Source organism: Takifugu flavidus, chromosome 12, assembly GCF_003711565.1.
Source record: "Takifugu flavidus isolate HTHZ2018 chromosome 12, ASM371156v2, whole genome shotgun sequence".
NCBI classification, from domain to species: domain Eukaryota; kingdom Metazoa; phylum Chordata; class Actinopteri; order Tetraodontiformes; family Tetraodontidae; genus Takifugu; species Takifugu flavidus.
In genome coordinates, this window is record NC_079531.1 from 4,500,545 (window position 1) to 4,528,453 (window position 27,909).

At 46.4% G+C, this 27,909-nt stretch overlaps 1 protein-coding gene across 6 annotated transcripts in view; it reads right to left on the reverse strand.

The window, feature by feature from the left end:
- robo1 (roundabout, axon guidance receptor, homolog 1 (Drosophila)) overlaps positions 1 to 27,909 on the reverse strand; it is a 143,518-nt gene that overhangs the window by 67,418 nt on the left and 48,191 nt on the right. For all 6 annotated transcript variants that reach the window (XM_057049322.1, XM_057049324.1, XM_057049321.1 and 3 more), the window contains one exon: positions 16,340 to 16,666. In XM_057049322.1, the coding sequence (XP_056905302.1) occupies positions 16,340 to 16,666 (327 nt within the window). The remainder of the gene's footprint in view (positions 1 to 16,339; positions 16,667 to 27,909) is intronic.

Below are 27,909 nucleotides of genomic sequence, written 5' to 3' on the forward strand. Positions count from 1 at the left end.
ACGAGACAAGAGACAGTAGCTAATGGTTTAAAATGCCACTGAACACAAAATCCCCTCTGTCATGTCCGCAGTTGTGCCTGCTGATTCCCCTCTACAGCTGCATCGCTGTTTTGCTTCCAACACTTCAGATCTCTTGAGCTTTATGCCATGAAGTTATGCCGCTGGCATGTCAGGAATACTCTGGGCACTGAAGTGAATTAGGCCTGAAACTAGGGTCAGAATAACTACACTCGGGGTAATATTCACGGCGAAGGCAGCGGCCGGCGTGAGGAGCGAGGTGGTTTAACAGTAAACAGCCCGGCCTGGAATGCACGGGGCAGTAAAAGGCTACACGGCGCCATTCATCACAGCACCCAGACCTCAGCGGGGGCACAAATATCTGAGGAACCCTCACACACTCTGTTCCACAAACACATTTCAGCGTGCTTTAAGCCTGTCATGCACCGTCCATAACTGACTGGCATTCTCACCGTCTGTCGCTGCACAGTTTTCTTATTAATAGCCAAGTGACTTCAAGATTAGGGCACAGCCGAGGATGCCGAAGGGGTCACCTTTGCAAAGGAAGCTTAAAAATGGCTGTAGAGTAAGAAGGAACAGCTTCAACAACTGTACAGTGATTATCATAAACAGCGACAGTGCGAGAGTGGATGTTTATACGAACTTCCCAGGTAGATTCAATAAAAGGCAAGTGGATGTGACCAGTGAGGAGGAGGTGGAGTCCATATAAACGGCCATGGATCATTACTCCTCCATGCGCAGAGTAGGGCAGTAGAGCAAAAACATGTGCGACGTTCACAAGGCGGAGATGTGTGTGTGTGCAAGAGCACTTGTGCACGCATTCCGAAGTACAAACCTTTCCAGTTGAATTAAATGCAACATAAATCTGTCCTCTGACCCCATCGGTCAACAGTGTGAGGGACAGATGTGGAAAGGAGGAAAAAAGATGTCTGTTTCCCTCTTCATTACAAAGCAAATGGCACCTTATTCTTAACTTTTAGCCTCATGTTCAGGATTGAAAACAAGCCAAAAAAACAAAGGTAAAATGTTTACTCCTGCAGCAATTCCCCAGTATATTGGGTCGGCAAATAATTAAACAAAGAGCTGGGATTACAATAGCATGCAAAGAGATGCTCAGGGCAAAAAACAAAAAATGGAAACAAAGAGCACGACGGAACATTGTTCAGGGAAGATAATTAATGAATGGCTGCGTCAAATATTACAAGGTGGAACAGTGGGATTTCTTGTCCTACTTCTGCTGCACATTAGTCACATAAATAACAGGAAGGGGGAAGTATCAAGAAGCAGTTCCAAAAGGAATTTAATCATGATTTATTGTCAAAACTTTCCCATAAACATGTCCTTAGGAAAAAAAATATGGCTCGCTAAAAAAACAAAGCTAAAAAGAAAAAGGCCTGGCAGGCAGAGGCATAATTACCGTAATGATAGTTAGGCCACACTGCCTATGAAAGAAAATAAAACTAGGATAAACAGTAAATGATGTGGGAGTGAGGTCACAGGTTCAGATATTCTGTTTAGCAGAGGGTGTTTTGGAATTCTATTTTATTTGTTAAGCTGTGTCAACTAACCATGGTAGGCAAACTGGACACGGTCAAATGATCTGAGAGCTATTTTATATGGAAATCCTGACACCTCGTTTGCATTTTAAAATGTGGCCCAGGGAAAAAGTGCCAGGCAGATAATGAAACCCAGAGAGATTCAAGAAAGGTGTATGTTTGCTTTAAACTCTTACAGTATCATTCAAATTCAGTCGGTTGGCTCTTGCAGGTAAATTTTCCCTGTGTTGGGAAAGTGTCCAACTCCAGTGACAGGTAATTGAGAGCAGTGACGTGAATAGAGTTTGGGGATGGCCTGACTCGCCCCTTAGCGTCAACGTCTGTCCGAGGCTCGGGAAAAGAGCCATTGTTCCATCGCGGGACACAAAATAGGGATTAATTTGAATTTGGTTTACAATGCCGTGCCTTTCAAGTTAATCCATCTGGCCTGTGCCCCGGAGTTGCCGGCTACTCCTTACAATCCCCCATTCACTCTGCCAGCATCCTTTGTGGACGGGAAAGGGTAAATGTCAATGCTGCCACTGCTGAGGCAGAGTCCTGAGAGATACCAAGTCAAGACGGGGCGACGAGGACATGGAAACAAAAGGGTCTTTATTTCCTAATTCACTATATATCTTTATATTTTATAAATCTACCGCATCCATATATGTAGAAGTGTGTGTAAATGTGTGTGTGTGTGGAGGGGGTCATGTCCTTCCTTTTTTACAAACTTCCTAAGTGGTCTACTTTATCTGGCACCCTGCTGTGAGTGCTGAGTCTTTTTTTTTCACATCCATCACATCTCTTTCCTGTGACAGTCGAGACCCCACATTATAATGGACCACCACAAGCCTTTCAGCGGCTCTTTCTTTCTTTCTTTCTACTCCAAAACACCTAATTTTCCAACTCTCACAACAGCCCTGCGTTGCCTCGAGTAGTCGTTTCTAAATTCCAGAGTCGCTTCACACATCCGTGCTCTGTGTTTTTTCCCAGCACAAACCCGAAGGACAAACATCTGGACAGGAGAGCAGAGGACAAGGGACGGACCCCTCAAAGCAGACATCTGCAACTGGACAAACAACTGAGGGGTGCAGATGGTCAGCTCTAACCTAGAGAGGCTTTTGGTTACCGAGCATGGCAATCCACACAAACAAACATCACTAAACACCGCAAAAAAACGGCGCATTTGCAGGCACCCCTAATGAAGGCAACTCTTCTGGCCCCCGTGAGAGCAAAGCAAAATGCAGTTGCTGTGTACAGCATAATGAACAACAGAGAGTAACACAGATGTTTCATTAGAGATGTTTTACCAGAGCGTACCGTGTCCTCCCGGCTCTACAGCACTTAAAATGCTGCTGCATTAATCAGGCGGTTAAGTGTAAAGTGCATTTAGCATAAAGGACGTCGGCTTAACTCTCCTTAGAATCTTATAAAAATGTTCTTACTCTATTTCTTTATATCCTTCCTTATTTACAATAAATGTCAATTTGCAAAAAAACCCAAATATCAAACGGCTAACAGCTGTCAGTCAAAATCTTCAAACCCCATCAGTTGCAGTCTGTGATACCGAAACGGGAGCTGTGGTGCAGTTTTTTAGGTCATATCTCAGTAGTTTGGCGAGGGTTTAACTGATATTTAATTACACAGTAGCTTAGCATTAATGTAAGCCAGCAGATTTAGCCGTCAGTCAGCGTTTGACAGCGTGCGTGATGCAAAACCAGACTAAGTGGACAGCGCTGTGGCCGTGACAGATGTGTTGTAACCTAAAAAGATCCCGCTTTCCGCTCGCACTTCCTGGTACACAAGCGAGCTGTCAACATTGTTTATCAAAGCTCTTTTTCACTGGCTGCAAAAACGTTGTTTTTCTGGACCTCGTCAAAAAGTGACACTCATACTTCACACACTTCAAAGCCGCCATTGTGCCGCTCTGCGTTTTAAAGCTGCGGAATTCTCAGAGGCTGACAACTGCAAAAAACTAAGAAACCCAACAAGCACCCCACTCAGTAAAGAGGCCGATTAAAGTAGACAGCTCATACCCCCCAAAACACCATTCAGGCCTGGCCGTGCGCTGCACATTCCAGCCTCCCGAGTGCAGCAGAGTGAGGCCATTCCACAATGGATCCATCTATAGATCGCCATTCCGTTGCTTGGCCACATAAAATAGGGGATGACCGAACATAAATAAATAAGGAGGAACTGAATCTCCATCGACTTTTTCGCCTTTCAATCAGCTGACGCGGCTGAGATGGAAACCAGATGACACGGTCACATTCAGGGTCGGGCTGAATTAGAGAGGGCCTTGGCTGAAAAGAGTGGCTGATTAATTTGAAGTCTTTTAAATGTCCTTTTTTGTTGTAGAAGTGGGAATTGTAGCATTGAGGAAGTAACAAAAGCACTAAACCGGCTGCCGTCTGAATATATACAGTAAAGTTAAAATAAAGTCAGAACTCAATGAACTCAAAGAACTCAATGCTCAGGGGCAATTATCCACTGCAGAAGAGGAGGGAGCAGTGTGTAGAGAAGAGTTGGTGAGTTGTATACCTCTGGAGAATTTTAAGGTAAACGGTCTTACTGTTGAGTAACTACCCAGCTTTTAAAACAGCGAGGGGGGATGCAGCCTCCATGTAAGTGCTCTTTGGGGACAGCATCACTGTTCTGTCAGCTGCATCAATGGGCTGCTCATTACTGAACGTGTAATCTGTGAGATTTCCATATTTTCCCATATTTCTCCTCAATGGGAGTGCAGTTTCCCCAAATCCTTCACCCTAACCAGCCTATGGCCCCCATGAATAACTGAATAAAAATAACTGCCCTAATAACTGCCCTAAAAAGGTGCGTTTCTACTGGCAAGAGGGTGCCTCACCAGTCAATTTTTCAGTAAATATTAGCTTCAAAGTGCTTCATTTGATTACCTTGGAGACAACTGGCTAGTTTTAAGCTTTGTTCTCGCGATGTGAACGCCGGGCCGGGAGCTGAGGATCTCTGGTCAGGACCAATAAAAGATGTTCTCAGTCTGTCAGCCAATTACAAGACTCGGCTGTCAGCGGGACAGAGCGATGCCCGTAGCCCCTGATGAACACGGCCACGTCAGGGATATAAATCAGCTGCATCTGGCGCCTGTCTGTACAACCAGAGAGCAGGTCCGAGTAAGAGCCACACACACTCACACACACACACACACACACACACACACACACACACACACACACACACACACACACACACACACACCACCGCTGAAAGACTTCCCCATGGGTCTCATCCATCTTACTCTGTTGCACAAACTCACTTGTGATTTGCTGCTTAAGTTAGTTCAAGAGGGCCTGAGCCGTGTTTTAAAACTGACAAACACGCCCCAAATGTACTAAACAATTAAGCCCCAGATGAAGATTTTAGATTTGGATGAAAAATACAATCTTTTTTTCAATCTTGGCGAGAGGTGAAGGTTACAAACCTTTTGAAGCTACAGTTTACTTGATATCCGCCTCCAGGTAGATAAAATATTATCACTTAATTATTTACTTTAATGTATTCATGAGGATCCAAAAAAACAGGTGTGTGTTTCATGTCGTGCCTACATTTTTATCCTGCAAACCTTTTGTCTAAATGCCTGCTGCTCCTCCTGCATCTGCGACTGAGCAGATTACCCAGGGAGCCGAGGGAACGTCTTATCTCACCTTGCATGGATAAATCAGACGGGGACAGAGCGGCGCTCACACAGGCGGTGGCTTTTGATCAGAAAGCCACACACACTTTCCCTCGTAAGGCTGTTTGTTTAAAACCCGCTCGGAGGGTTTATGCTGTTTACCGCCTGCCTTCAGGAGAGAACAGCCGGTGGTCGGGGGCTGCAGGGTTTGTTTGGAACGGACAGTTTGATCTCCTCTCTGGTGACGGGTTCCAGACATGAGACAGAAAAAAGCTGTCTGACAAGAACTGAGCCCACATTTTATACGAGTCTCTGACAAGCCTCAGATTTTTCTATTCTCTCACGAGGATGTTCCCTCAATGTTCTGTGGCAAACACAAATCCAACCATTTGTTAGAAAATAACAATCTGTGTCTGAAAAAACCATGGTACATAAGGGAAACCACAGTTTTTACGGACGCATCCATGCAATGACACGACTCTGCTTTCCCACAACCACAAAAATCCTCTGCTGAAATTTTCCTTGTGCCCTTGAGCATATGCCAAAGTTAATGTTATAGGAGTCCTAAGGACTTTATGGCCACAGTGGATAACAGTGGATGCTCCAAAAGAATATATTTATAGTCAGATGAGGCAGCTATAATAACAGATGTGTTTCTGGAGGACAAAGCAGAGCTGTATGTGGTTTCCTTTCAGGAAGAACAGTAGAATTTTCATTCAGCATGAAAGAAACCATATTTTCTGATAAACATCTGATAAGTTTGTTGCTCAGGACTTGATAAGGACTTTTATGCCGCTGGGAGGACAGATAGAGACGGACGTGATGCACAACTAATCTGAGATCTTTAAACTTTTCTGCAGCAGAAACAAATCCTTATTTTCACTAAAAAACAAACACTCAGCCTGAAGCAATTACAAATTATTGATCTGGTGACCGGCCTCAGCTGTTGATTGCAGAATGATTAGACCCATATTTCAGAGTGAAAAGCTCACAGTGCTCTTAGAAGAGTCGGCGCAGATAATTGAAGAAATATGTGTGCGACGGGCTGAAGGGATGTGTGATCAAGGCCTTGGAGGGATATTTAATGTCAGTACAGACGGACTTTGGCCGCTTCCATGAGGAATATGTTCTCATCAGTGAGATTCATGCGTGGCGTAGCTTATAAATCGTGACAGGTGTGCCGAGAAGGTGGAGAGTGGATACAGATGTCGTTTTATGTTAAAGCGCTAATTTATTTCTGGGTAGGATTTCCCCCCCTCAACAAAACACAAGAAAGTTAGGGTGACCTCTGGGACGTGAAACATCAATAGATCAGGTGCAGGCCAACTGTTCCCTTGAAGTCGGGGAGTAGAAAGGAATTATAATAGCTTCAAACAAGTTCTTGTCAAAAGTAAAGAGGATGGGGGGGGGGGGGGCACTTATAATGGTGAACAATAGATAAATAAAACTGATAATCTGCTCGGAGCCTCAATCAGAGTCGGATGGAGTTTAAGAGCAATTTACGGTGTGAACAAACAGTGCAATGCCAAGGGGGTGGAAGCCAAATGTCAGGCCGCAGTGGTGAGTGAGCGAGACTGACTGTTTGCCAACAGCAAATAAGAGCCTCTGACCCAGTTTGTGCCATCTCCTTCCCTGTCCTGCAAACAAAAGCAGTCCGCCACTTAGATGACACGAGCTCTTCTCGGTGGCTACGCCTCTAAATCAAACAAGGGACCGCGTGTGGAACAAGGCCAAAGCCAACAGGGTAAAGAACGCCGGACTAACCGTCGTACATGAACTCGACATACTGCCAAGGTAACACAAGAGGAATTTAACATTGAAAACCTGCTGGGGAATTCTCTTAGAAAGGATTAAGAGGTGTCCAAAGTTGTAACGTTTTTGCCTCAACGGAACCAGATCATATAATTCTGTATTTGAAATTCTTTCATTTCCATAGCTTGCAGGGTCAGTTGTTCCATTTCCCCACAGCTCACACGACGGAACATGATTATTCGTGTCTGTTTGCTGTAGGCTGTGTTTACAGCAACTCCCATTATCGCGCTATTACTTTGACATCTGTATGGCCTCACTTCTGCTGTATTGATTGACAGTACAGTAGTGCCATAATTACATAAAGCAATTGAATGCCTGATTCAATAAGCTTGACCCTGACTATCAGCAAATATCGCGAGTCTTTAACAGAGGCAAAGTCCAAAAGACAAAGACCAATGAAAAACTCATCTGCAGGGATATAATGTGGCCATTTACAGAACGTATTTCCCCACTCTGACACTGCTCGCTGGGTTCCTATATGAGACACATCTGTTGACAACTATTAAACAGTAATTTATTCAAGAATCATTGCAGGTTATTAACAGCAAGTTAGCATGAGAGTAGTTTATATTGAGATTGAACCACAGGGTGCTCCGCAAATTAGTCGCACTCGCACGTAGCGTGTGAGTGCTTGGAGTGGTAGCCCTTTTTTTTCCCCAATAAAAGCAGAAGCGTGTTGATCATTTTTTTGGAAAATTTGAATAAATTAGTTGTTAGATTAGCAATCGTGGTGGGTTGAAATAGAGTCCAAAACCATCCAAACCTAGCCCTTGGACCACTTCCTTCGCACCCCGACAGAAGTAAGACATGCAATTGCTATAAACAGAACAGGCGCAAAAGGTGTGACTGACTTTGTATACATCTACTTTTCTCGGGCGGCCACCGGCTGCAGCCACATGTAGCAATGCACAAACAAATGTCAGACAAACACGTATATCACACACGCAGGGACACGCACGCATAGATTCTGAGGCAGCGGGCACGCAGCAGAGTGCTGCCAGCTGCCAGAGATCTTTGAGAGAACAGAACACCACCTGTCCTCTTTATCTTCCCCTCACATGCCAGCGCCGAGCCTCCGTCCAACTGGAGCCGCCTCCGTCTACTCTCTCTCATCCAAACCTTAATTACAGCTTGTCCGTTGTTTTTTCGGTTTGATGATTCTTTTTTCTCCTCCATCTTTGTTTTCCCTTCCCAAAGAAAGTTCCTGCTGTGCATTTGATCTCAAAGCGCAAAATTCTTTGCAATAACTTTAAATCACATGAAGGTTTTTGTGGGAGGTGAAGCTGGGTTTGGTACCTGGAATCACAGATAATCCAAGCATCAGATTTAGCTTAAAGCTGGGCTTTCTTGCTTGCCGCCGTTGTTGCCAGGGAAGAATGTGGCCATCAGGTCAGTGACAGTGTGTATATGTGATGGGGTGCGAGGTCACCATATCTTTGTCTCTGTGTTTACACTGTCTCACTCTTTCACCTCTCTCCTCTCCCTGCCATTGTTTTTCTTTTGGTCAGCTCTGTATCTGAGTGCAGACGGACTGATAGAAGACAGGCTGAATCATGGGCAGACTCCATCTGCAGTCCCCCCCGATCTTGTCTCTTCTTTTGTAAACACAGGCCAGAGTGAAACTCACCGACATGCTGGACACTAGAATTTTAACCAGCCAGGAAGCCGTTGTGGACCGCAATGAACAACAAATCCACACTGTCCAGAACCATACTGAACTCTCTTCACACCAGTCTGATGTTTCTGCTGAGCATTGAGGCAAAAGAGCGGCATAAAAAGGACTGGTCAACATACAGAGGCAGTGGAATACAGCTGTGGTTGGACTGGTTGATGTTTCCAGGTAGCCCCCTGTAGCAAGAACGTGTGTATGATGACAGTCTTTATGGTCAAGAGTTCCTCTGCAAAATGCACACACATGCTCATTCCTGATACACATGCAGAGGAGCAATTTAGCATGGGAAAGGAAAGAGGAAGAAATAAGTAATGGCTCAACCAGCTGTCTGGCAGTTATGGTCTGGAGCTCAGAGGACAGCCTGATGTTTTTCAGACAACCTGAGCAGCGCTAAAGCAGATGGAGGTCGCCACTCTAAAAGTACAGCTAAAATTAACCTTAGCTTGAATTCAGATGAGGCCCTGGGAAGCCTGTATCCCGCAGGAGAGAGGCGGGTCCCAGACAGGGAGGACCAGGCCCGCAAACACAGCTGAGGACAGGTTTTGTGAAATCCGCAGGCTCCCCTCAACCTGTCTTACACCAGTCTGTCCAACTCCTGGGCTGCAAACAAATTAACATGGCAGCGGTGAAGCACAGATAACGTGATTAAATCCCGGCAACACACTGAGCGATGATTAACTTATTCGCTACCTTTTCGTTGCCCTTCTACGCTGCATCTTGCATCCCTGTCAGGCGATCAATAACCTATTATAGCTCTAAACAGTGGGGCAAATTAACTTATAGCTCCACCTGCAGAGTCGGCAATCCTCACTAATCCCATTGGCGGGGGGAAAACAAGGCTGGGCGTAAAGGCCGGGTCCCAGCAAGATCCGCAACCACAGCACCATTATTGGCATAACCTTCAAAGGTGGCAGAAGAATTTGCAGAGTAGCGGCACCAAATTCAAATATGTGACGGTCTGTGGATACATGGGAGGTACTGGGAGGGTATTCTGTTTAAATAGGTGTTGAAAACCAACTTGGGCAAATGTCAAACACTATTTTTACAGAGGTGAAGGATTGGGTAAAACCTGCCCAGTTACCGAAGGGCTTTCTGTCCCATCCATCAGGTGGAAGGCAATCAGCCGAATGGAGCCGTGGCACCAAGGACAGATTAGAATCTGACACTAGCACAGCAAAAGAGAAGCATGGATGGAGGAAGGTCTGGGAGGAAGAATAGAAATGTCGCCCCAAGCCTACATAACACCAGCGCTAGGGTCACATAATACCAGGCCACACTGAGTCACATGTCAGCTATTTCAGCTTGACCCACAGCAACTGCCTACTCTTTGAATTTTCAATAGATCCTCTCCACTTTTCTCCTTTTACACATGACGTCGCCCCTGTCTGTCTTTTATCTGGCTCTTTGCAGTATATGGTTACATGGAGAACCTTTTGTGCCCTTGCCACACCCTGCTTAGAAAGGTCAGGCAAGCACAAAGGAGAGGTGAGCGCGACTTGGTCCTGTTATCAATAACTCCAGTCAGCCCTGTCCTTTTGCTCCCCGTTAGAATTTTATATTTTTAACACAGACGCAAACCTGAGGGCGGCCCGCATACTTTCAGTGACGTTTCTCTGATTTAAAAGGCGTACCCTTTCTTTTTATAACTGCTGTTGTAAGTGCACTGCGGCTCTGTTAATGTCGCCAATCCCTCTATTTGTAACATGAGATCTTAGCATGCGGAATATCTGGGGATTAAAGATGAACTGTCGGCATTACCAAGGGCCAGAATAACAGAAAGACTGCATAAAAACCACACAGTGATAATGAGCCCTGAGTCACCCTCATTTGATCCTATTTTAGATCGTGCCCTTGTGTGACAACAAGGAGAACCTAATTTTCTCCCAATTGTTGCACTAATGATCAGATTAGCTCCCACAGCAACCAAGGACAATTAGATGACAGGTGGATGCCTCCGTGGATCCTGTGTTTGTGTTTGTCATTGAGTGATGGCAGGCCCGAGACCATCTGACCACGTCTCACTTCCAGTCCGATGTCACCGGGCAGATCATTATCTGCATTTAGGCCCAGTGCTCCCCCCCGCCAGCTCACTTCAGGCTTGACTAGACGCTACAATTTGATTTCAGAAGTTCCAGATACCTTTTCTCACCTTCTTCTCCCACGTCTTGGCCCTCACAACGGTCTTAAATGAAGCCTTTTTTTTTGGCTCAAGCTGAGAAAAGGGTACAAGGGAAGAGAAGAGGCATCACACAGGCTCGCCTTGAGTCTGCCCCTTGAGCATATTTTTCTGACTGTGCCAAAATTGTTGTCTGAAAATCCTTCAAGGCCCAGTCTCCAAAACCCTTAATCCCCCCCCAACTCTGTCGTCTCGGATCAGAGGGCATGATAGAAGGTTACAAGCGGGGAGCTTAACCCAGGTTTAATAACCAGAGCGTGTCAACCGAGCCGAACACCTCGTCATATGACTAGACACCCCAGTGCAAGTACGCGTTGCGTGCACACGCCGGCCTCCCAGACGCACACTGGACGGGAGATTACGAGCGAGATCTGCGCGAGCAGCGAATAAATTCGCCCGGTTTTCACACGCGCGTAAACCACTGGAAGCTTTTATCACAGGGGGTGAGACACCACAGGCACAGCACCAACAAATATGGAAACATTCTGATAAAAGATAAAAACCAAATGGGAGCCTCACACACTTACATGAAGACAGCACAGACAGAAATGGAGGACCCCACTATCTGCAGGGCTCCTGAGTGCTCAGACAGAACCACTGCGCTCAAGAGCCCTCACACTCATATCTAATCTGCTCTAGAAGGCACTGCATAACCTTAATATCATTCTTCAATAAGCTAGAACCCAACATCCATCCTACTCATGATGATGCTTCGCTCCGTTCCGAGGTCAAGATTACAGCCGGAAAAAGTAGCCACTGTGGTGACCTGAATAAAACGTGGTATCCAAACACCCGCAAAAAGAAGCGCCGCGACAGCGCGGTGCATTCAGTGACATCCCGAGATATCTGGATTATGTCAGCGTGAGCAGATGAATTGGCTGCAGGAACTTTTGTAGAAACACAGGAAAGTGTCTCAAGTGGACTCCATATGTCAGCATTTCCTCCCTTGTTGATACAGCGCAGCTTTCCAAGAGGCGTAGGAGACGAAGAGGGCTACGTTCAGCACAACTGAGACATGTTATTATCTGTCTTAGTTTTATTATGACAGAATAATCAGGCAAAAACTGTCAAAATACGACAGAACACTGGGGTATTTTATTCCAGGCGACAGCTGGGTGATCAGATCATGGCTGAGGTATCTTGCTTTATCTTAGTTAGCATGGGAGTCACGCGACTCTTAAATGTTTGAGGACTCTGATGTCAAACAATTCTTTTGCCATAATAAAGCTGGAAATGTCTGACTCAGACATTTCCAGCTTCACCCGCCATTGTTCAAATGCCCAGCAATAGCAAAAACAAGCAGACATATTGTCTCAAACACACACTTTCTAAACGCTACACATCCCGGCTCATCCAATCTAGCTGAGGTTTCATTTGTGTGTGAGAGGTCATTCATCCTGCTGTCTCACACTCCTCAGGGTGGGACATTCTGCACAGGCTCAGTGCCAGTGTTCGCTGTAAGCCCACACAAAGCACCTGGAAATCCAAAAAAATCGGCTTTTCTGTGTGCCGTGGCTATTATCTGCTGCTACAACCCCCCCACCCCACCACCCCCCCGCCCCCCGAGCATTTGTTTGTTTCAGTGTTCGACCTCCTGTCCCACCAGCAGTTTTCGTTTTTGTGGGGGAGGGCCATGCGTAGGCGAGGTTTTTCGCCCTTTGTGTTTTCAAAAACGACCAAATAAGTCTGTGATTTGACACATTTTACATCACTAAAAGAGAAACAGACGTTCCCGTTGTCATCGCTGGCTTCTTCTGCTAAAACAATCAAGTCTGGTTAGAATGCAGGCCCTGTTGCACGCTGCAGAAAGCTATTGTTTTAAATGGCATTTAAGTATTGATTAAACCCAGCAAACACATGTTGCAAGTTTAATTACATGGATTTCGTCGATTTATGCAAACACCCTGAGGTGCTAAATATGCTAGACCGCATGCAACACGCATGATAAAACAAAGCTCCTTGAATACATGAATTAATTAAAAAGGTGGTTGTGCGGAAAAAATAGAAGCTGGCAACTATGTGGATGAGTGGGAGTTTAGTTAAACCAGGGGCGGCTGCGTCCACCATCCTTTTTGGAGAAGGACCAGTCGACTGGTGCAGCCGGCAGTCGATATTCAACAGGAACGACCGCAGACGTACTGTAAAGTCGACAACAGGCACGCGGCTCTTTGTAGGTGTGAAAGCGAGTAGAGTTCAGTTTAAACAGCCACGCATGCTCTCTCTGTCTCCCTCTCTCTAACACACACAGCTTTGTACGGTGCAGAGACAACCTACGCTCAGGATCCCACACTTTGGCTGCGTGTTGACTCATGAGGCAGACCCCGGCTGTGCCGTTCACACCAATTTGCTCTGAACCTCCCTGAGACAAATAACAGCCACAAAGCTGCAACACACGCTGCCTCCAGTCAACTGGCTGGTTGCCATCACTGCTTCTGCAGGCGTTGCTTCTCCCTCGCTCTCATTCTGCTGATACTCCCTCAACCTCTTCCCGTCTCTTTACTTTCCCTTGCTCTCGCCACACTTACTCGCGTTCCATTGTACCGAAACTCTCTAAAAAGCCAAAAGCGCCTCATTGAAATTCAAAGCCATGGCACTTTAGTGCTTGTAGCAAGTAAACGTAAAGCAAATATCTTGACAAATAAACAACAAGTCTGCCACCGGGTTGTGAAAAAATCCACCTCGGTACAAGACTCCTGTGGAATCAGTGTGCAAACACTGAGGTGCAAAGAGGCGAGGTGGCAGAGGGCGGGGGATGAAGGAAATATGAGAAACAATAAACTTAGGAGGAGTGGTTGTGCCAATGAGGCCCAACATGAGTAGATGACCTACAAGTGACTTTCCTGAAGAAGACATGATCAACTCTTCAGAGCGGGCAATATATGCCAGTGGGTCCCATATGCGCAGCATCTAATCTCTGCGCCCTTTATCACATGTGACGCCCCAAACTTTCATCTCCATTATCAGCCAGCCAGCGGCGGCTTGCCCTGACAGAGACGTCTGACGTCACTCAAGAAAACATCCCATCGTTTCTGTTATTAGCCACTGTAAAAATGTGAACCCCATCTCTAGAGAGAGGGGCCACCGTATGGACCGGAGGCCTCCAGCCAAATGTGTTCAGTCAGCCAGGCCACTAGACATGGGGCCATGGGGTTATCTCCCACTCAAGTGGAGCAACGGGCCGTGCGCTACCTCGCTCTGCTATCTCTGTATCTAGGAACAGGGAAGCAGGCTATTCATAGAGCTTTCCAGGGCCTCACACAGAGGAGGGAAAAGGAAATTACTTTGAGGTATCACTACTACACACTCCTCTACCCACCTGTAGTTTGCTTTTGCGTTGGTACATTATCATTAGCTAAGCAAAAACAGCGACGTGACAATGTGCTCGGGTACAAAAATCAGCAAACACTAGAAATGAAGACGGCTTTCTTTGGGAGAGCTAACTGTTAGCTTTTTTCCACCAGGCAAAGGTTGCGCACAGAGGAAGTCCAAGTTCAGGTTACAGTACGAGAAATTCCAATAATATCACAGGAAAAGAAAGATATCTTGGGTTTGTCTGAAAGCAGGGGGAGCAGGATTAATGGTAAATGCATTAGCTTTGGCTTTGAGTTAAGGGCCTGTGATGGAGAGATTGCGAGCTGTACTGTACATGTGGTTAATGATAAACCAAACAAACTGGGTTAGCTCCTCCAGTCTGACAAAACAGGACTTGTTGAAATTTGGATTATGCTAACAATCGCTGGCAAGTCGGGGAAACTGTAAAAGCCAGGCTCTTAGAATAACACATCTGAAATGTTGTGTTTTTAGCTTTTAAAGTCAAAATGTTAGCGGAGAGGGGAGCTAGGCAAAGTAAACAGAATTAAAGCCATGACTTCCTTCTTTGGGCTTTGAATTGGAATGAAAAGGCTGTTCCATCAACTCGAGTCGACTCTGAGTGCAACACGCAACTGCTAAGGCTTGACAAGTGCCGTCCATGACAACCTGGCATCAGAGGGCTTCTTGAAAAAAAAAAAAAACTCCCTCGTGAGTCAGAATTGTGACAAGCAGTTCTCTCCACTCCGGAATTAAAATACAGCCCCATAAAAACATTTCAGTGCGTGTGTGCCATTTTTATTTTTCTATGGCCGTTTTCCTGGGGCAGAGCTTCAGCCCGGTCATTCCAAAAACATAATTATATGTAGTTAAACATAAACGACGGGGAGCAAAGCGAGAGACACAACACAGAGCTGGGGAGAGAGGGCCGAAGCCCGGTGGCTTGTCATTAAGGGTCTGTTTGAACTTTGTACACACTGAACTGGGAGTCTTGATTTTCCAAAAACCCTCCTCTCAAAACCAGTTAATGACCTGCCAGAGGGGAAAAGATGAGGTAATTAAATAGCATCATAAGCTGTGTAAATTACTTTACATTTAACTTGTATGATGCTGACAGGTCAGACTAGCATTAAATATAGGCAGCTATATCAGGACAAACGACCAACTGGAACGCTCCCATTCCATGCTGCACTGCGGCTCATCTCCTCTCTGATCATCTGCAGAGGGCTTGTATGCTCAATTTAATGGCAGGGCTCTTGCAATACATCATATAAAACCCCAACGTCTGATCAGGAAGCCTGTAAAGGTCTCTGATCTGATACTTGTGGCTTTATATTTTACTTAGCAGACTCCAAAGAGGGAAAATATGGCGCGCCAATGTGCCACCATCTAGCATCATAGCCACCGCCGCATACATATACAAGCAGACACGCACGCATTTCTTTCTTTCCCCATCTTGATTAGATTACAGCGAGCCGCTTGGTGACAGCCTCTGGCCGCGCTGGAAGACAGGATGATATCCGAGCTCGCCTCCTCAGACTTCACTCTCAGCCAGTTGAGAGAGCGGAGAGATACTGTATCTGCGGCGGTGACCTCACCGAGGAGAGCAGCCTCTAAATAATCATGAGAACGAATTTGTCAACACAAGTCACCACTCACAAAGAGACTAAATGCTTTCTAAGGATTATTGCGCCATACCTACTGGCTGCCAACTGTCCTCTGACCCTAGAATCCAGGTAATATCAAAGCTAGCCTCTTTTTGGAATACCCAACGTGAGCTAAATGATTGAGAACAAAGGCAACACACAGGTGGAATGGTTGCGTTGTTCTTAATATAAAACCTCATATCAGTCTTCCTGACAAAAAGCAGAATTGAGGCCAAAACAGAGAGGGCTTTGTTCCCATTGTAGCCCCTGGCCACCTACTAAGGGCCCTTTAGAAGAGCACTCACCCCGGAATGATCAGGCCATTTCTCCCCCAAGGCTCCGCAGGTCTACAGAGACCCGCCGGGCCGAGCACATCCTGCCCATCTCCTAAGAGATTATCCAATTCACCGAGCACATTGAACATCAGAACACTGGAGGAAACCAGAAACCTCCACGCTATACTTACAGCCCCACTTTCAGTTTGCACCCACACCAGACGTAAAGAGCAACAGACGCTGCACTTACTGGCTACTTCCAGTGAGGCGTTGTGGCTCACCGCCTCCCCCAGGTAGTTGCGGGCAACGCAGACGTAGGAACCTTCGTCCGGTTTGCTGCGCCGTCCGTGGACGATGCGAAGGAAGAAGAGGGAGCCGCTGGGCAGCAGCATGCGCTGCGACCGGGGATTGTCCCGATCCGTTTCCACCCGCTCGCCATCTTTGTACCACTCCACAGTTGGGGTCGGCCGACCCTCCGCCTTACAGTTGAGAGTGGCGGGCTCCCCCTTGGAAACGATCAGGTCAGATGGGTGCTCCACAATCCGGGGCGGGGTGTCCTCTTGGCGGAGACGAGATCCTGAAGAGAAATGATAAAGATTCATTTACAAACTCTATATCTTATTTTGTGCTACTTATGGGTGACAACATCCTCTTATGAGAGAAGTCATGCAGGAAATTAAGATTTAATTATAATGTATTGCAATGCCAAGATAAATTTAGATCGATTTTGTATAGGGCTGTAATATAAAATACATTGTGAGGACAATTTTTTTGTGATTATCAGTTAATTTGGATTTATACTAAGCATTTAATGAAATATAGAGATATGCACTGTATCATGATAAGGGCTAAAAGAAGCTATAATAATGATGAATGACATTTATTTCTAATCTAATTTGAAATTATCTAAACATCTGTGGTGACCTATACAGACCAAATAAACCAATAAACTAACACCTGATTTAACATCTCATAAAAACAACACAGCTTTATGGCAGAAAGGAAATGAAAGGATGAAAGATAAGACAAAGCTCTGCCCGATTTATGCGGCAAAAAACAAAAGATCGCAGTATTAAAAAGTAGGAACGTCTACATGTGCTGGCAGCAGCGCCAAGAGGGTTAAAATTTCCATCTGAGTTGCCGCTGCTATTCTTCAGTCAGCTCTGACTATCAGGCCTGCTTTACATGCTAATTAGCTTCCTGTTGTTAATTCCTGAAGGGTGGGACTTTGTGATTTTACACACACTGTGCCCCCACACAATAGTTAGCATATGTGTATGTGTGTGTCACAGACACAGAGAGAGAGAGAGAGAGAGAGAGAGAGAGAGAGGTTTTCATCCTACTTGCTATATCTCACAGCGGAGGGCTTTTGGATCTCATTCAGCCCCAATTAAAGAGACTCGGGTCTAATTGGAAGCACAGGCCAGCAAATTATTTAGCTGCCATCGTGTGAACTTGCCACGGCGCCTCGTTCCTGTGCCCTCTCTCGCCCAGTACCCACCCACCCCCGCCAGGAACCCATGCGCCAGGAAGGCGTCTCCTTGTGGTCGCTGAAGCTTTTCAGTACAGTCAGCATAATCAGCGACAGCTCTGCAGAAAGATAAATTACTCCCATGCAAATGTATTGTGCGGTTAGTGCGGAGTAATTAATTCAGTGTCTCGGTGAAGGACACGGCGATCAAGTCATCCCTAAATATGGATGACAGGGAGGATAGGTTATTCTTTTTCATTCCGCCCCTCTGATTAAGTGCATATATCTTGCATGCGTCACATGCAACCCAAAGTTTTCCCTGGCGCTCCTCTTCTGGCACCTAATTACATGTTTGTGTGTTTGCTATTGAGGATAAACAACACTTGCGAGTCTGGCAGATATTTTTAAACTGATGAGTTGAAAACAAGTGAAGCGGCAGGAGAAATAAACACAAGTAAATAATGAATGAATGCATTTCCGACAAAAAAAAGTGGCTGAAAGGCTTTGAGCAGGAATTAATTTGTCTGCTGAACATAGCTGATAAAATAAACGCATATTCTGGCTGCCAAAAGAAGCTGTACAAGGATAATTAACCCCCAATTTGTAACCTGTTCCCGCTGTAAAGCTTCGTATGCTAATGAGAATCAGCCCTTTGGTCAGCCACTATCTCGGAACGCAGCGTTGGTTTAACGAGACTCATATCCACTCACTACCGACGCAGCAACTCCACCCAGCAGCAGCAGCAGCGCCGCCATGCTTCACAGGACAAGGAAAGCCTAATATGTTTTATTAAAGAGGACTTTGAAGAGCGCCGTCGCTATCTGCTCTGCCTGCTCCCTTCCTGATTCGGATAGCTTCTCTCTAATTTGAAATGCGGGTCTGAAGTTCGGGGGTTTTATGGGGAGACCATTAACTATTTAGATGTGGCCTACAGTGAGCGGCGCTGCGCTGCTGTTTGATCAGCCTGTTGTGTGGGGTGGATGACTACTGATTAAGACCGCGACATGCAGCATGTTGCAACACGTTGCAAAGAAACTGGATGGATTAAACTGTTTCATATTTGTTTAAAGCGTGAGGATGACTTAGGTGGAAGCAGAAACCTGGTACGGAACGTCGTAGCGAGTTCCTCGACCCTGTCGGCCGATCAGATGGTCCGTGCGCTAACATCGCTCTGTTATTACACAGCATCTGCTGGAAACCAGATCCAATACTTCACAGCTTCATTACTGAGCCAAGTTCAGCGCTGTGCATCTCCTTTATTCTCTCTCTTCTGCCTCCGCACCCCCTCTTTCTCATTTTCCACCCCCCCCCCCCCCCCCCCACCCTCGTCTCTTCAATCGCTGACAGAAAAATGTGAGATGAGCTAAATGCGATGCAGCGCCTCACCAAAGGGAAGCTGGGACTTCTACAGCAAGGATCTGATCGATTGGCGCCCGAGGCCAGATTCTTCCTCTCGCTCAAACCTCTCAACTGCTGTAGGACTCTGCCTCTCTTTCTCTTTTTTTCCTCATCTATGCTCAGAAAATCACAGGGAAAAAAAGTTGGAATTCACTTGAGAGACCCATCGCTGGCTGCGAAGAAACTTTAAAATAATAATTTTTAAAAATCCTGTTTTCTGTGACTTCTCATTAATTGCTAAAAGCAATAAGCCCTCACATGCCCGGCAGCAACAGCCTCCACCGCCTTCCAAACTTCCACAAGGGTGCAGACCCAGACAGTGACCCCAACACCCGAAACGTCTGTATCATTAAAACCTCGGGGTGTCTGCCCGCTCCCTTTACCCCTCCAATCATTAGGCTGGGTGTAATCACAAGCGTATGTTGCTTCTCAGGCATCCAAGGTCACTGAGCTGTCCATTATCACGAGGCTTACATTCCTCATTAGCATTTTGGCTACCAGCTACATATTGATTCTTGTGTCTCTTCAGGCTAATCTTCATTCTCGCTCTGCAATGCAAGTTGATTTACTGTAACTCTATATTGTACACTGTTTCCCACAATCTGATTAAAAGAAATAAATTAAACAATCTGTGCATTATGGACAGATGGTTACTCAATAATTATAGCTGGTCTGTGGATTTGAGAGTTCATATTGTTTTCCATTCCTAAAAGAGACTAAACCTTTGGTTTTCTAGGCCGGGATAAAGATTTTGAGGACTACAAACTGCAGTTCTTCCACAATCAAGTCATCAGTTTTTGAGCTACAACTTTGGCTTCATGCAGCTTTTGAAACAGCATCAAATTCCAACAAAGGAGAATTTTTTAGTCAGGGTCATTCCTAACCTACAAGGTGACTGCCCGCCGATATTCACTGCTCATGAACACCCCGAGGCAACCTCATACTGTGTTTGCTATACAGTTACTCCTCAACACGTTCTGCATGGGGATGGCGAGAAATCAGACAGGAAAAAGAAAAACAATCAAGCTGAACTAATAAGTTCCAGTCCAGTGATTCAGCTAAATGAAAAAGGAAATGTGCCTCTGCCTGTCATGCCTCCATTCTTGGCAGACTCTGATGAGGAGGAGAGCTGCCAGACCTTCATCCTTTACCAAAAAAAACCACAAATCCTTTGCGTCTTTGGTGCAGCGCCCTGACGCAGAGAGTCGGGGGCAGGGCGCGTTACTTCCTGAGTGGCAGTCCTCTCTGTTTCTCACACATCTTCACAAACAATCATCGCCTAGGTCAGATTGCGTGAGATTCTGCAGGAGATACAGCGTTGTAAAGTTCAAATTTCCCTCGGCCCATAAAGATACGTGAGGTCACAGCATCCCATAAAGAGTTGCTAAGTTTTACAGTCGCCGCGCGAGAAGGTACTGACCCGTGTCATCACGCCGCCTATCAGATGATCAGCTGAGCAAAGAATGAGCTGGAATATGGGTCTGTGATAAGGAAAACCGAGCACAGCAGGGCATTCCCTATCTGGAGTGCCATTAATCCGTGATTAGTGGATTTAAGAGGGATTTATGGCAGAGATAAGAGCAGAGGGCGTGTCTCTGGGGGTAGTCAGGCAGAGAGCGCAGCCCCGCCTGCCTGGGACAGCGAGGGCCAATAAAGGACAGAATGCAAAGGAAAAGGCACCCTTTACTGTTGAATTAGTGATGATAACAGGGTAAAGGGGAAGAGATAAGAGGGAAGAGAAGCTACCATACTGCTGCCATTAACTAGAAGGAGAGATGGAATCTTTAACCATTTCCACACCAGGTTTCCACCCTGGAATGCGGTGCAAGAATGACTTTACCAGTCCCATCAGATGGGACCCATTTGAGTGCAACACAAGGCTATCACTTACACTCCTAAAAGGCAGGATTAGAGCCCTGCATGCATGCATGGGAACCCAGGGGTGGGAAGACAGAGGGGAGGGAGGTTGATGTGTATCTTTATGCCTCCTTTCTTTCCTCATCTCTTTGTCTCTGCTTACCAAACAGATCGGCATACGGTTACCAGGCCGATACAAGAGCAGCACTTGGGAGCACGGATCTGTTTCCAAAAATGGCACCCTTGTGCTTTTTTTCCCCTCTCTTTTCTTTTTAGCTCCTCCAATCAAAGCAATCCTGATTCGCAGCGTTACACTGCAACCCGACGCTCCCGTCTTCGCCCGCGTGTCTGCGAACTAGGTTATCGAGACGACAGCCTCACAGGTGAGACGAGAGAACAAACAATCGCTCGCGTTTGCATTACGACTCCTGCAGACAGCCGTGTAAATGAGACACAGGGCTCCTTTGTACCATGTGAAGTCGAGACGTTGAGTTGGCGGAGCCAGCAATCTCAAAAGTCAGGCACATAATCAACGGGGATTGATTCAAGTTTAAATCATTTTAACGTGCACCAAAGTGCAAATGGATGGTGTTGGTTGGTCGGAGGAGTGTTTTCAAAGGGGGAGAAATATAATAATGCCATAAACAGGCGCTCCTGCCTCTGCCTGAAGGGCCACAGGTTGCAACACAGGCTCCGGGGTTATGGTATAATCCCACTGATCAGGATGGGATTCAACAAAAGCCCCCTAGCCCTGCAGCACCAGGGCCATCATCTGTCTGTGTCAGCTGGGGAGCTCCTCTCCGGTTCTTCTCTGGCAACACAGACCGGGCCTGTTCAGAGACGGCCCCACAAGAGCACTCCTTTGGGAGGCTGGGGTCCATCCTGCTCTGGGGCCCCCATCTGGAACTGTGACAATAGAAGCATTATTTCCACTTCGGCTCCAGGCTTTTCCCAAATAGGCTTGACGCATTCGGAAAAACAGAAGGCATGATTGAAGGTATGATAAAGGGAGTGTTGACACTCATGCAACACCTCTTCGATCAACCACTGGCGACATGGAAATTTGTGTTTCCTCCGTCATTGATCCTCTCTGTTATTCCTGCAAGATGGAAATTCCACAAAGGTTTGCTTCATTCGTTATCAAATAAAGATTTCCTTACACAAAATCAGTCACACTTTTGCACACGTCGTTAGCAGAAAGTGAGTGAGAAAAGGCTCGACAGTGAGGCATCTATATCATACAGTAATGAATTTCCCAGAGGACACGGCTGAGGTTGAGGCATCATTCCGACTGATGCCAGGCTGCTCCAGCGAGCATCATTAGACACATATGAAAGCAGTCAAACTCTGCAGAAGGCCATGAGGGCAGAATTTATTCCCTTCAGGATAAACACACCCTGGTTCCTCTGCTTTATTTTACCTACTCCCTCAAGTTGGAAATCTATAGTAGGAAACGAGGACCAGAATACTTGTTAGGAGCCTGCCAATCAAACTGGAGCCAGAAAGAAACAGATGGGCTGACGAGGGGCGGATGCACGCAGTCAGTCCGACTTCAGACTTTTTTTTTGTCAAAGAAACCATCGATCAATTTTGTCATGACGTGCGCGTCCGTCTGGTTCCGAGCAGACCCCCAGACTCCTGGAGGTGACCCTGCACATTCAGAGCAATGACCTAAAGAGAACCAGGACCCAGACGGTGTCCAGGGTGTCATCTCTACGGCAATAACAGCTTTGATTCAAGTGTGTCTGCGCCGGGCAAAGGATGATGGGAAATACAACCACAAAAGGAGCACTAGCGGGCAATAAATCCTAGTTTTTGTTTTTCTGCCGCTTCTGTTTTTAATGAGGCTTGACTTGCGTGTGCTCAGCGATACATCAAACGCGCCTGCAGCAGCAGCAGGACAGGAGAATCGGGGCTAATTGAATACGCTGCTACATTTATTTTGCAACACGGGACACCAGTTGTTGGAATTACCAGATTTGAAATCCTCATGAGATTAAGCAATTTTATTACAGCTAAACTATTTGTTTAATGTTTAGGGAAACAACTACGCATTTAGGAGCATGTCTGAGTAGCTTTGATGGCCCACTAATGCAGCCATCTTCATTTGGACAAAAAAAAAGCCATTTTATCAAACCCCACTGTGCAGTCCTGAGTGGAACTGCACTGCTCAATGGAACCACAGCACAAGGCTACAGAGGAAAAGATGTAAATGTAAATGAAGGAGCTAAATAAAAGAGTTGTATCTGAAATGACTGGACGATTCAGTTTTGTGTCTGTGACTCTGATTATTCTCTGGAGCGGCTGCATTTTTTCTGGTCGTCATCGGGGCACCAGGATATATGAGAAGGAGTCAGGACGGAAGGCGGTAAGTAGGGAAGAAGGACCAGCACGCTCAGCTGGCACTTCCCCGCCACAAAGTGTACGGCACTTAGGCTCGCCGCCAAAAAAAGAGAACAGCTTTGAAGCGCGGCCAAACTTGTTCAGGGCAGGCACAGCCGAAAAGCACCTAATGCTCTGTAAATGTTATTTGGTTGATGGCAGGGGCTGATACAGGCCTCCTGTGGGCCCAGGGTTATATTACAGTCACTGTGAGCAGACTCTGCAGCCATACCGAGGACGATGTTTAACCGAACACCATCAAAAGCCACCGTGGTCGCACAAAGAGAATCAGAGTTCCAGCATTCAGGCCAGGCCACATCTATAGCTCCTCAGTGAGGAAACTTGGCACAGTTCCATCAGCGCTCTTCAGGTGAAAAGGCCGAGCACAGAGCACATAACAAAAGGCTGTCAATGTGTGATAAACATGTGCGTGTGCTTGCACATAAAAGCCAGCGGTTCGTGCGCTGTAGCTGCGGATGAAGAGGCATCCAATCGAAAACGTGGATCCGACAAGCGCGGCGTAGGTTAAGACTCGGTGGAGCCAGTTTCGCCTGTGGAAAGATCCCAGAGACACCAACATGGGCCCACTGAGTGGGACGTGGCCCGGCTCCAGCCGAATGGAGCACAAATTACTCTAAACGGTTCAAAACCTGGCCCGGAAAAAAAGGGAAAGCGGGATGCAAGGCATGCCGTACGATGCACTGTAAATATTTGGTCAAAGCTAATGAAGGGGCAAAGTCTGCCAGGGACTCTGTGTAGTCACCCACAGAGGAAAGACTGTGAAAATTAAATTTCCTGCCACGTGTCCTTTCCTCAAACACACACACACACACGCACACACACACACACACATATACACACACACCAGCTGTCCAGGTAAACACCACATACAACAGATAGTGTCTTCATCACAAGAGTGTACATCCTGACACACTTCTGGCTGACGAGCGACTGAAAAGAAAGCCTGTCGTCCTCCGGGGGCAGAGGGGGCAGAGGGAGGGGGGGTGGGGGACATCAGATCTGCGTAAGACAGCTGGGATGGCAAAAGCGAGCGAGGAAATATCACCAACAGCCTTTTGTCAGCAGAGAAATTCATCTCGAGCATCATGTCTTCCTTTGCCAAACACCCCGTTATGCTCCTGTTTTCCTGTATCCTTCATTAAAAAGCAATCAGAAAGGAGGTCTCGGTGTTATATTTATCATCTATGTGGTGTTACTACCTATAAAAAAGGTTATAATGTGAAGAGGAGAGTGCAAATGTAAAGCTTAACGTAACTGAAATGTTTAAAGGTGAAAGAACCTGTAGAACCTGTAATGTGTTGCCCAGCAACACTTTTAAAGCCAAGAGCAGGTAGGAAAACAAAAGGTGAGGCTTTACCACAGAAGTTTTGATTGATTTAATAGTCTGAACCTTCTTATTAAGCGTTGGTGACAGACAGGTCGGCAAATGGAAAAGCAATTGAGTTCCTAAAGTCTGAAAAACCTGTCTGTCAGCCATTGTCATTCAATTAGAGGTTTCATTGTGCGGGCAAGTAAAAAGGGGGACGTGGGAGGCAGAGAGAGAGACTGAGGAGTGCACGGGCACTGAAGTGGCCACGGAATGGAAAACAGATAAACAGCAAAGCAATTTCATTTCAGAATGAAAAACCCCGCTGTCGGAGGACAGGTCTGCAACAACTGAAGGGCCAACGCTGGCCGCATGGACTTTGGCGGTGACATGATCAAATTGAGGTAAAATGTTACCTTTTTTCAAAGTACGCCTCATAATAGATTGGGATTAGAGTTAATCTCCAAACTCAGATCCGCTGCGTTGACACACACGTAATTCAGCTATTTGAATCCTCCTCACCATGGTTACAGCTGAATAGAGGGAGCAGCCACAAAAGCGGCACGATAATAGCAAAAATGAAGGTCACCTTTTCATTAATTATGTTTTCCTGCGCTCCTATTTACACAGAACGCTCCCTTCAGCGTTCAGGACCAGTCTTTTGTGTGGCAGAGCGACACACACACCCGATGCTGCCGATAAAGATCCAGATGATTGTTTTGTGCATCTGGGGCAAAATATTGTGTTGCACATATGTAGAAACAACATGTCACATGGAGAGAGAGAGCAGACTTATAACTGCTAATTTAATCTCTTGCTATCAACCCCTTTAAATAGCATTTCCCCCTATTCTTTATAATGAAGGAGATACCAGCATTTAGCATTAGCATTTCAAAGGTGTGTCCAGGCCTGGCAAGGGCAGAGTTATAGATCAGTCAGGGGGGCCGGGAGGAGGACCGAGCTCAGGAAGAAAGGAAGGATAGCACACAGAGGCCATCTCCTCCAGTAGAGAAAATGAAAGGGAGGAAGGCTGGATGGCTTTCTTTAGCATGTGCAAGACGGAGAAACCCGTGGCGGCGCAGCTTTGCTACCACAGCAAATATCAGGCTCAGGGCTGGCCTCCTGGGAGCGGCTGGGTGGGGAGGATTCTAATACAAGAGAGACGCTTGGCTGCTCTCCACCGATCCGAGCCCTTGATGCCACGCTGCAGCTTTCTCTCAGGGTTATTCTACTCTAATGGCGATTTGAAAAATCAATCTTTTTCGCAACTATCGTTGATTCTGCACATTCTCCCCCATTCAGCTACGAAGAACATGGGATGAGAGCCGGATCAAGGGTGGCTGGGTGGATGAATCCATCCGCCCCTTCACCCCCCCTCCACACACACACACACACTCTTCCCTCTCCACACCCCGGGGTAGCCTTTGTGTAACTGCACTCCACCTCCTCCTCCCACACTCCCTCAGTCCCTCATGAACCATTGCCTTCCCCTCCTCCATGCCTCACAATTGCCCCGTTAAGGCGACACAATGCAGCCTCCCCATCCCCACAGGCTTTTTCCTGTTTTATTTGAGAAAAGCTCTGTGCTGACCAGCCACAAAAACAGCAAGTCTTTAAAAAAAAAAAAGGGGGCCAAAACAAGACAAAAGTGGGGGGATGGGTAAGAGGATGAAGAGATTCCTCACCCTCTTTCGCCTCCCCACACATACACAAACACTCTCCCCACCGCTCCGACTCTCCTCCTCACATCTATATTAGCGGATCTGCAGTGGAGCCACATCATGGCAACAGGCAACAACTTTCATCACACAAGGACGCAACTTTTATGACTTTAGTAGGTGGGAGAGGCTTTTTGGCCTCTGCATCCATAGTCAGAACATTATTATTTGCAGCGTTTGCAGTGCTGCACAAATTATTAGTTTGGGTTTAATACACCTTTTGCACCAATAAAATCTGTAATTATCTAGTCAAACGATTAAAAAAGGGATGTAGAAAGGGTACATGAGGACGCTGCAGTTAGTGTGGTCACCTCATAACAGGAGGGTTGTGGGTTCGCTTCCCGCTCTGGCCCTTTCATGTGGCATTTGTATATTCAGGTTTCTCCCCACAATCCAAAAAACATGCACATTATGCGGACTGCAGACTGTAAATTGCCCCTAGGTGTGAGCTGTTTGTGTACCCCGTGATGGATTTTATGTTTCCGTCCCCACAGTCAAAGACAAGAACGTTTAAATTAAGCCTTTACCCAGAGTGATGTCACAGAGCTCGCCGTTTATGCCTCTGGTGCTAACGCCGGCGACCTCCGCTCCAAACACTTCAGTGCACATCATCCTCTGCTCCACAACATTTAAAGTAGAATTTAACAGACCACTGAAATGTTTGCTAGGTCAATATGTCTATAAGGATTCTGAATAGGTCTGAATTCTGAATATTACCCTCAGACGCTGATCTTGACTGACCCGCGAGTCCGACGCCCTTGGTCAGCAGCTCCGAAATAATTATAGAAAGGTATGTTGAACACTCAGCTGAGACAGTGCAGCTCCGCTAAGAAAGACTATTATAACATACTGAATTATGAAAAAAAAACTATTTCAGATCAGAATTTTCCAAGCAAATTTCCCTATTAGTCAAGCTGCAGCTGCTGTGAATAAAAGACTATGGGGATCACATGGATTAGTTAATTAATCCAATTAAACAGCCCTTCAGGTCATTAATAGAAGAAGAGTTGGGGGAGAGAAGATCATTAAGACACACAGCCTAATTATACAGCCTAAAATAAAAGTCTGGAATGTTTATACAGTCATTCCCAGTTCTCATGTACAGGAAGAGAAACCTGGGCTGCACTCCCACATTCCTCCATGTGGTTCCACTAAGCCAAAATCTGCCTAATCCTGGATCTTGGGGTGTAAAACCCTGCTTGATTCGGATTAGGATCAGATTAATATATATTAGTGGCGAATAGAGAGACGCAGCTTAGCGAGTAACGTCTCCACGCACAGGTGTGACACGTCTCACCTCGGAGGGAGGGTGTGGAACGACACGGTCCAGACCCTGGGTTCTTACAACAGGGAGGCTCGCATCAGCTGTCGTGTTCTCGCCGGCGACGCGTCTCACCTGGTCAATAATTGGCTCTGTGGCCGGCTGTGTCATATCACCATGATGTAGGAGGTGAGGGGTCTCGGCAATTTATCAGCACTTACAAGCCAATTTGTCAAGACTTCAACGGCCCTGTGCTGCTGGGGCTGATTACGGGGGCACCAGCACGCACCCAGACCCCTGCGCACCCTGATCCAGTCAGCGTTTGAGAGATGGAACTGCCACGTCGGAGGTGACTGACGTGCAGTTATGAGCACGTTACACAGGAAGGCAGAGCGCCTGATAACAG